The sequence below is a fragment of the Cucurbita moschata genome, unplaced genomic scaffold, assembly GCF_002738365.1.
Source record: "Cucurbita moschata cultivar Rifu unplaced genomic scaffold, Cmos_1.0 Cmo_Scf00013, whole genome shotgun sequence".
Taxonomy (NCBI): Eukaryota; Viridiplantae; Streptophyta; class Magnoliopsida; order Cucurbitales; family Cucurbitaceae; genus Cucurbita; species Cucurbita moschata.
Window position 1 is genome coordinate 1,764,834 of NW_019268529.1, and position 9,933 is coordinate 1,774,766.

At 36.2% G+C, this 9,933-nt stretch overlaps 1 protein-coding gene across 3 annotated transcripts in view; it reads right to left on the reverse strand.

Annotated features, from left to right (window-relative positions):
* Positions 1-2,576: 2,576 nt before the first annotated feature.
* LOC111451421 (golgin candidate 5-like) overlaps positions 2,577-9,933 on the reverse strand; it is an 11,472-nt gene continuing 4,115 nt past the window's right edge. For 2 of the 3 annotated variants that reach the window (XM_023091834.1, XM_023091836.1), the window contains exons 5-20: positions 9,502-9,576; positions 8,174-8,288; positions 7,847-7,908; positions 7,711-7,758; positions 7,185-7,469; positions 7,027-7,086; positions 6,803-6,886; positions 6,637-6,702; positions 6,455-6,553; positions 6,163-6,381; positions 5,502-5,616; positions 5,234-5,439; positions 4,339-4,398; positions 4,127-4,240; positions 3,118-3,192; positions 2,577-3,044 (exon numbers count right to left, since the gene is read on the reverse strand). In XM_023091834.1, coding sequence (XP_022947602.1) covers positions 3,009-3,044; positions 3,118-3,192; positions 4,127-4,240; positions 4,339-4,398; positions 5,234-5,439; positions 5,502-5,616; positions 6,163-6,381; positions 6,455-6,553; positions 6,637-6,702; positions 6,803-6,886; positions 7,027-7,086; positions 7,185-7,469; positions 7,711-7,758; positions 7,847-7,908; positions 8,174-8,288; positions 9,502-9,576 — 1,719 coding nt within the window. In that variant the 3' untranslated portion in view covers positions 2,577-3,008. Of the gene's footprint in view, positions 3,045-3,117; positions 3,193-4,126; positions 4,241-4,338; positions 4,399-5,233; positions 5,440-5,501; positions 5,617-6,119; positions 6,382-6,454; positions 6,554-6,636; positions 6,703-6,802; positions 6,887-7,026; positions 7,087-7,184; positions 7,470-7,710; positions 7,759-7,846; positions 7,909-8,173; positions 8,289-9,501; positions 9,577-9,933 lie in introns of those variants that run through there. The other variant, XM_023091837.1, reaches the window with a different exon arrangement.

Sequence of the window (9,933 nt, forward strand, 5' to 3'; positions counted from 1 at the left end):
TTTTTTTTTTTTTTTTACTTTATTTGATTTATTTATTTATTTATTTTTATTATATGTATATATATTTTTTCCTTTCTTTCCCGGGTCGTTACACCACAGTTGCTACCATGAACTCAATCTCAGTGTCACACATTTGAATAGAAGAACCTTAAGAATTTATATTTTTCAGTTTTCTTTGTTCGGAAAAGAGCATACATCTAATGAGTATTTATAGTAGAGAAAACACTAACTAGTTTCCTAAACTTTCTTCTCGGGTTTAAAACCATTAACAATCTTCCTAATTAAAGCACTAAACTTGGTTCATAATTTGACAACTACTAACAATTCTCCGAAAGTTGCTCCATATGTTAGTTCCTTATTCTACTAAGTCGAAGTTTATTGACTCATATCATATAGGATCCAATTACTCTCATGGATGCGAACTACCCTATTGTCTACGTCAGTAACTTGAAACATTACAATTCCAACCAAGAAGACACCGAACCCAAGGAGGTGGTACGACATCGCACAAAGAAGAATTTTCCAACAAAGAAAGTAGGAGAGACTCCGTTAGAGAAAATGCGAAGAGTCACCGAATCGAGAAATGGTTTTTAACAGTTCTTCGCAAATTGGAAGAGACCTCTCAATGCCGAGATCAGTTGGAAGCTCAAGGGGCAAGCAATTTATCGATTCCAAGTAGGGAGTTGGGTTGTTGTTCTTGGGTGAAGGCCCCGGGGCAGCTGTCCTTAGAGACGGAGGAAACCGCGTGAGGCTGGCTTCATAGAGCAACGTAACCTTCCTCTCTCGTAGGTGGAAGGATAGCAGGCCGATTCTCCATGCCCCAATAATACTTGGTGGGCAGTTCTCACCTTCACATCCACTTTTTTCTACAATTTTTTAATTTCATTTTATTTCCCATTTAACTTTTAAAATCAGTACAAATCACTCCACCGTTAAATATAAAATTTAAACAATTATTTATTTATTTTTAATTTGGATTAGAACTCAAAAACTCAAACATATAATATATATACATCCAAATTTATTTGAATTATATTTGACATCCAAATTATCGACGTGATTTAACTATTCGTCACATGATTGAAAAGCTTTCCTCATCATTCTTCTCATGACTATACAAGAGCTCATTAACGTCTCTCAATTTTGTTGATTTTCACTCTGAGTGAGTTTACGATTCTTCTTCGTTCACTTTATACCATTGTTGGGTGCAGGGTTGTCATTGTCCTTAGCTCATGCCCTTGTCCTTTGGATATCCTCGTCTCAAAGACACCGATTTCCTCGTGTGCTCAATCATCCATGAAGGGGTAGTAAGTTCTTGGTTTTGTTCTTAGATTGTTCTCAAATTTATGAATTTTTGGTTCGTTTTTTCTCTTTTTTTTCTAAGCCTCAACTGGCACAGTCATTCAATTGAAAGTTGGTTGTGCTTGCTGCCATGTCTCAATTGTTGTCACTATATCTCTACTATCATTTTACCTTCGCTTCACGTTTTCTGAATTTATTATATATAAAAAATAGACCGGGTTTGCTAACCACATTTCTTTCGCATTTATTTGGAAATCATTTTAATTCTTAGACAAATTTTAAAAAAATAATAATTTTTTTTTTGTTTTTTATTGGTTTTTAAAAAATATTTATTAAGTAGATAAAAAACAAGAATACTCATAGGGCGATGTATTTATAAATTTATAGTTAAAAAACTAAAGTAATACGATCTAATCATTATTTGAAACTCATATACACAAACATCTACAATCACCTGTTTAAAACTCAAAAAATACTTAATAAAATAATAAAATGCGAGGACCAAGGTCTCAGCTGGATCCCACATTGCTAGATTTAATATTAGATGTAGTGCTTATAAGGTGCCTTGCACCACTAACGTTCGCCGAGCTTGGTAATGCGGGCTTGTAACTCAAATGAGGGCATTAAAGTGGCTGGATGTTGGCCCATCCCATCGGGTAGGTCCCATGGGAGTATTAATTCTGGTTCGTCCATTCTCCAAGTAGGGAGTCGGGCTGTTATCTTGGGTGAAAGCCCAGGAGTGGTTGCCCTTGAAGATGGAGGAAACCGCGTGAAGCTGGCTTCACAGAGCAGCGTCACCTCCCTCTCCTGTCGGTGGAAGGATAGCGGGCCGGTTCTCCATGGCCCCATTGTGATAACCCTAACAACCACTTTTTCAACATATTTTTAAATATATATATATATATATTATTGTTCGGATAGTATATATATTTTCTTGCTGACTTTGCCTCACATACCAATTTATTTTTGGAATGTAATTTATGTGTGTCCAATTGTGATGGTCAGTGATACATTGATTCAGAGTGTTGAGTACTAAAAACAAGTGAACTATGCTAATGTGAGAGAGCGCTTGTGAAGTCCAACTTTCTTTTGTAGCGTAACACATCTAGAAGAAAATCTTACATAATATAATGTGTATTTGAGATATTCAATCCATGTACATTATATGCATAAAACAATGAAGAAATATACCATTAGGAAAGAAATTGATAAACTACTAGTGCTGATATGGTGTGTTATGAAAAGAAAAAAACAAAATGAACAACATAAAGAAGTGGGTTATGAATATTTTGAATTTTGTTTGCCTTGATTGTCTACGGCTTCAAAGATCAAATACATTGTTCTTCATTTCCATCAAAAGCAACAATGGGATACCAAGTTCTTACAAATCTCTACTCTGATCATAGATTTAAACCTATACACAGCTGGATATTGATGTAGCAACTTTTGGTAAGGCCAAAATGGAATCTTATTAACGTCTTGAAACTATCACTCGATTCTCTAATGTACACTAAGAATGAAGGTATACTGTCAAATACAACGCTATTGGAGCTTGTGTGTAACACTTTCAAAAATGTAGTTTCCGTTCAAGTATTCAGTCCATGCACAAAAATCTCAATACCAACCATCTTACCGCCCATCTCAATCTTAATGGCCGAGTTTTAACCACTCGCTTAACTTTGTTGGGCGCTATATGAAGTCACTTATCAGGCTGTACCCATTGATGAACTCATTACCTGAATCTGCAGGAGAGTGGAGAATGGTTTTAGGAACAATGAAGCCTTTTGTATTGCAAAATTGTGCTGGACTAATTACCTTGTTCACAAGCAAGTTTACTTGTTCTCTGTACATCTCCTTCAAGTCAACAATATCTGCACGAAGTTCCTCCAGCTGCAACCAAATCAATTTCAGTCATTGGAGGATATTAAATAAAAGTCAGTTTCCATTGTATAAAATGGCCATCAGGTGCTCAACATACATTCTGAAGAACCTTTTTTCAGGTTCTAAACAGAGGTAAAAGGGTGTAAAGACCGAGCGTAGCTCAACTAGTCAAGACAAACAATTGAGACTTGAGAGATCAAAGATTTGTATCTCATCCACCACACGTGTTATTGAACTCAAAATAGATGTAAGAGGGCAGTTTCCTTATAAATATATTTATGGAAAAGGGAAGACAAGTGGAAAGTGTTATAACCTATTGGCGTTTTGCATTCTTTCAACCAAAGTATTTTAAATTGGATCCTATTCTAATTATGTTTATCTAGGTATTCTACCATGTTAGTATACCTCAGGTTATGTAAATCAAATTGATAGGATAGTGTGATGTAAAATTGGAGAAATAATTGTATGGAACCAATTACAATGTGAATGTCCTTGCATGGAAAACTCGTCACTAATGATGGATATTCAGTTCATCATGAAAAGATGTCCACCTCCAAATGAAAGCTTAAACTACTGATATGGTATTGATTCTCTAGACAACTAACAAAACAAAAGCTTAACGAATAAAACTCTTAGTCCTCAAAGTCATAGAGATTGAACTAGACATTGCCCTTCATTGTTCAATTCCCAAGTGCATATCTTGCACCGGATTTTTGCCAACCATCTCACCGTGGCAAACATAGCACATTATAAGTGGGATCATGACAAAATCCAGTAACTTTTTTTTTTTTTTTTTAAATAACAATAATAAAATCAATCCAACAAAATCACTATCAACCTCAGTACATAAAACTAATATAAATAGGGGGAGGAGCAAGCATTGTGCTTTCCTGCCACACGTCAATCTATTTAGATTTCCACACAGTAAGAAATTTGTCATTACCTCCTCATCACGTTCTCCCATGAGCTCTAACGCAGCAGAGTGCCTTCTCCTCAGTGCTTCAAGTTCTGCTCGTATGCCTGGTAACATACCGGCCTCTGCCCTTAACTTCTCACTCTGTGCATCAATAGACAATCAAATCATATTTGAAGTCAGCGCAAGTGTCCCCAAGCTCAATGGTATAAGAGAATAGCATGTGACAAGTCAATACCAACCTGAGAGGTCAGTTTCACTAGCTCCTCAGCAAGAGAGTCACGGATCATTTCAATTGATTTCTGGTCAAATATAAATGAAAATAAAGCTAAGAGTTTGAACTTGGTGGTGGGATGGTGGGTGGGAGTTTGGGGCATTTAATGCATTAAACTTTAATCATAACCACTACAACTTTTCCTATATTAACCACTTGTGATCTGCTCACTGTTGTTGTTGAAGAAGAAATTATTTTTCTTATTACACAAGGAACCCAATAACGATTAAATAGTTGTCAGCCATGTCGTTCAACATAATATCCTGACGAACAAGATAACCAATAGAAAAGGTGGCAGTGTGTTTCTTCATGGTGAGAGAGGTAGTAGACTAATTATTGAGATTAAGTGAGCCACGAATGACCGGTGAAAGGGTCCACACAGAGAACAAAAATTCTATTCTTGCAATTTGTTAACTTGACCAAATGTAGGGTAACAAAGGTGTGTTGATCTAGTTTGATGAAGATAGACCCACGAGCAGTGCTTGGAGGCCTATGACGATAACAGAGATTGAAGAAGAGTCACAATGGTTATTGTACCCATGGCAGTTTTTGGAGACCCATGAACTTCTGTGGTTGAGACCCACTAAAGTTAAAGTTAGATGGTAACTGAGACCCACTGAGGTTAAAGATAGATGGTTACTAAAACCCTAAAACCCATGGTTGTTTTTTCTGGAAGGTCACTACAGCACAAGAACGAACTTCTGTTTATGGCTACTAGGATTGTGTTTATTATGTAATGACAATCATCGTTACTTCAATGAGACCAAAAATCTTTTTTAACCTAGATTATAATGTAATGGAGAGCAGACTATGAGGTAAGGTGATCTGTATGAACTGAAGAGTTCCAAGGTAAGAGAACAAACCAGTCGAGAGACATAAGATGTAAGTTCCCCTTCCTTCTGACGAAGGGCAGCCTCAAAAGAACTAGGATTCATGCTCTTCATATAGTATGGACCCATTGGTATGTCCCCAGTGATTTTTCTATCAGACGAGCCTAAAGATGCTAGAAAATAGCTTTCCTCCATGTTTCCGAGGCTACTTGAACTTGAGAGCTTCCTAGCCAAGTCACCTGCACAACAGTGTAAGACAATGCAACCTAACAAATAATGTCATCAAGCTAAAGATCCATACCATTCTCAAACATCGAATTATGCCTTTTTATGGAACTATTATCAGACGCAGCAGTAGAGTGGAGATGAGCTTTCCTCTCCAAATCCATTCTGGCAGTTTTCTCCTTTTCAATCTCCTGTTAAAGAGTAATAAAAGTCCAAGCCTTGAATAAATGATTTATATGACACAATTTATATAGAAACTGAAAGACAAATTGAACTCCCACAACAGCTGCCCCCCCAACATTGGCAAAGACATGGAACATACACAAAAAATAATAAACATCAACTAAAATATAATTTTGGGAAAAATTGTCACGTAAGCACACATTTCAACAATTAACGAATGTGAAAGAAGTAAAAAGATGCAACTGAAATATCATGCCAGATATTTTAAACTAGTGAAAGTTTGTTGTTTTGGTTTGGGGGCCTATGTCAAATAAACAGATTATTTCCAAGGATTATCCAAGAAGTTTCCAAGAGGGTCAAGTTATTTTGTTGAGTCCACAGATGTGGTGTGACATACAAGTCAGGTAAATCTATGTTCAACTGTGTTGCATGTTGGATTTATGTCCAAGGTGTGTTCATATCCCAGATGTGCACCCAAAATGGAAACTTTCACTTATAGATAAGTCCATACTTCCTAGGTTAAAGCGGTTATGAGCTCATATAAGAACCAAGACCTGCTGCAGCAGCTTCTTATGCCTCAGATACTCTTGCAACTCTTCCTTGTGTTTCCTTCTAAGATCCCGGATTTCTTCTTCAAGTTGATTGGCACGACCCTCTTGAGTGTCAGCTTCCTCTTTTGCTGCAAGATACTCCTGTCTGATTTCAGCTGCTCGCTGTCTCTCCTTTTCGAGTGTTTTGCTTAACTGGGTCTGTTCTGCTCTAAGACATGAAACCTGTAATACAGTTCTGATGTAAGGTAATATTCAAAAGGCAAGGTGGAAAAGGAAAATTATTAGCAATAAGAACCTGCGCCTCAAGAACATTAATTCTAGATAAGGTTTGGGACAGGCGTTCATTTATAGATCGCTCTCTTCCTTCGGCAGCAGCAGATTTGGCTTCTGCTTCCTGTGCTTTCATTAAAAATTCAGTAAAGACATGTCTATATACTGTGCAAATGGTATATAGCCCAGAATAAACTCCAAAGCAACCTGAAGTCTGGAGTTAAGAGATCTTTCAACAGAAGCCCACGCTTCTGCCCTTCTAGCAGTTGTTTCCTGTTATCATGACGAGGGGTTGAGACATAAGTCCAATAGACTGAATTTGATGTATAAAGATCATCATAAGATCTCCAAATTCTTCGTAACATGTACTGACCTGTATTGCTTCAATCTGCCTTAGAAGAGGCCTTGTAGACTCTGGGACTTGAGTGATCAACTCCTCACAACGTCGCTCACTTGCCTGTAAAACAATGACCACCAAGATATAAATATAGGAAGCTCAAAAGATAATTTCTAGAGTTCTATTTTATCTTTTGCGGCTGCCAGGTCAGGGGATTCAGAAGAACTAAACGATGCACTGAAATAAGAAGTGCCACATACTTGGTAACGCTTTTGAAGGTCCTCAATGTCCCCGCGAAGCATATCTTCTCTAAAGACAGCCTGCAAAGCAAAATCAATAACATAGTCCTCTGACTCCTCAAAGCAGCAAAGTGAGCTTAATTAAGACAGTGCAAACTTTTAGAGGAACAAAAAAATACCTGCTGTTCCTTTCTACTTAAAGTTTGTCTTAATTCTTCAAGTGTCTGAACTAGCATTGTTTCACGATCCTCAGCCTCCCTAAGACGACTTTCTAGCTCAGATCTGGCTTCACTGTTTGCACGTGCCTCTGCTAAATTTTCAGCCTCCTTGGCAGCAGTTAAGGCAGATGAATAGTACTCTTTCTGTGCTGCTAGTTCTGTTTGGTGCTTTTCTATTGTTTCTTGCAGCAACATCTCGGTTGCAGTTTTGTCCCTCTTGATGCTATCTACTTTATTTTCTTCCACCTAGAATTGAGGAGAAAATGCATCAAAATAACCGCTCCTTACGAATAATAGTTGCAACAGACCATAAATTCTGCAAACATCAAATTCTAAATGGAACCTTTTGTCTCCACCATAACACAACGAAAATATCCTAAAAACATACTACAGAAATCTGATAATACAGGTCCAAAGACATTTGTAACATAATTAGTCATCCAAGGAAATCTAGTCCAAAGCCTATCATACATTTCAATTCAGTTACCTGAAGTTTGGTCATTAGTCCCTTCTTCTCTTCTTCAAGCTCTCTGATCTAGCTCACGAAACCAATTAAATTATTATTCATCTCAGTAATATAAATTGATTCTAAAAAATCATAGTGAAAGTGAACCTGAGCACACCTGGGCCCTTAATTTCCTAATCTGAGATTCTTGAGCAGCCTGCTTCTTTGAGAGCTCCTCACCTGGTTGGTAGACATATCTTTTATGTCAGATAGGAAGACGAACTTTCTGATAAGACACTTTCACATGCAGTATCCTATTAGGCGCAAATATTTTAAACCAAAAGGACTGTGACCGAGAGAATACAAGATTCAGACAGCAAACATTTTATCCCCCTCCTCCCATACCATCCAACAAAAAGCAACTATACAGATCTCATTTCAGCAGACATTAGAAGAAATAAAATGCCATTAGATACACATAGAACAAGGCTAAGAAGCTCCTCACCTTCTGCCATAACTTGATTAATTATTTCATCTTTTTCCTTCAAAAGAGAAGCCGCATCACTTTTTTTATTTTGCTCCCTCCTAAGTGTGTCCCTCTCCTTAGTAAGAGCATAAACCTGTAACGTTATGATCCAAAAGCATCTAGAAATCACCAAACCTGTAACGTTATGATCCAAAAGCATCTAGAAATCACTGAGGTGATAAATAAAATGTGACCAATTCACCAACCAACAAAACTCTACTTGTTACAAATAAAATCTTGTTGTTGCATCGGAACATAGAAATGTTGATTAATCTAACTAACATTGAACTTGGTAAAATAAAATGGTTGAATAATTGAAAAATGAGATTATTCAGGAATACACAATGAATGCTAATATTAAGCATTGAGTTTATGGTAGTAGATCTATAATAAAAAATGTGTTTGGGAATGTTGCAGAAGAAATGAAGCAAAAGATACGGAAGAGCTAGGACATAAAATGAATTTGTAGTTGATGATTATACAATTAGAACAATATTGAATTCACCTCAAATTTAAGTCTAAAATAAGTAAATCCAATTACTAAGGTTCCTTTTTGATCTAAAGATATGAGGCTTCTTTTCTTTTGTTTGTCTGGTCACTACCTACAAATCCAAACTATTGATTCATGAGAATTGCAATTTTGCAATTCTTCCGGTTGCTTAGAATTTCCCTCATGTATCAGCAAACCATCCCCCATTAATACAACACCAACATTGTTTGATTCTATATTTAAAGCTATGTTTATAGTACCCTCTTCAAGTTCTAGTAACTCATCTGTCATTACTTCATCAAGACCATAAATACAAGCAATGTTGACGTCTACTTGAAGTACAGTACCGGTATTTATAATTTTTACTTCTCTATTATATTTCTCAATACGTTCACGGATAATATTACTAATTTCATTTGCTTGAATGGTTTCCTGAGTATTTCGTAATTCTTATTTTCTAAAAAAAAAAAAATAATCCCTCCTGTAGAAGGACTAATCAGTTAGTTATTCGCTTCATCATAAAAAATTAATTCACCCATTCCCTTCATTTTCTGAAACAGTTGGAAACTATCCATTAGAAAGAAATTTCAGTAGAACATGTAACATCTACCAAAACTCCATTGATGCTTGGTAGAACTCTAAACTTAATGGAGTTGAAACTTCATAAATCAGACCCATTGAACTTGTGTATGGATAACACAAACAAAAGGCCATTGCGTTGTCAACCTGATTTAACTACTTTGGGAAAAATGAAGAGTAAACTTCTGAAAGAAGATGTAGGAAGTTGGAAAAACAATATAAAAAAGAAATGACAAACCTTCCTTTCAAGAGTTGAGACTCTCTGATGGTATTCCTCTCGCAATGACTCAATTTCCACATCACTGGACTTTTTCTGTTCCATTAACGACGAACGTGAGTAATTAAACAGATATTTCATCTTCTCTCTACAGCAGGGGTGGGGGGAGGGAAGACTAGTTTTCATTGTGTAAAACACGTTTAACTTTTGTACAGTATACAGTTGCTAGTTAAATGATGAGATGCCAACAAATTAACAAAAAGAATATTCTCAAATGAGGACAAAAATGTCAGAAAAATAAGCCCAACCATCGTTTTATAATGGAATTCAAATGACTTTGTTTAAGTGTGCAACTTGAAATGGTAAACCCAACATAATTAGATAATCAAAAACACACAAAAAAAAAAAAAAAAAAAAAAAAAAAAAAAAAAAAAAAAAAAAAAAAAAAAAACC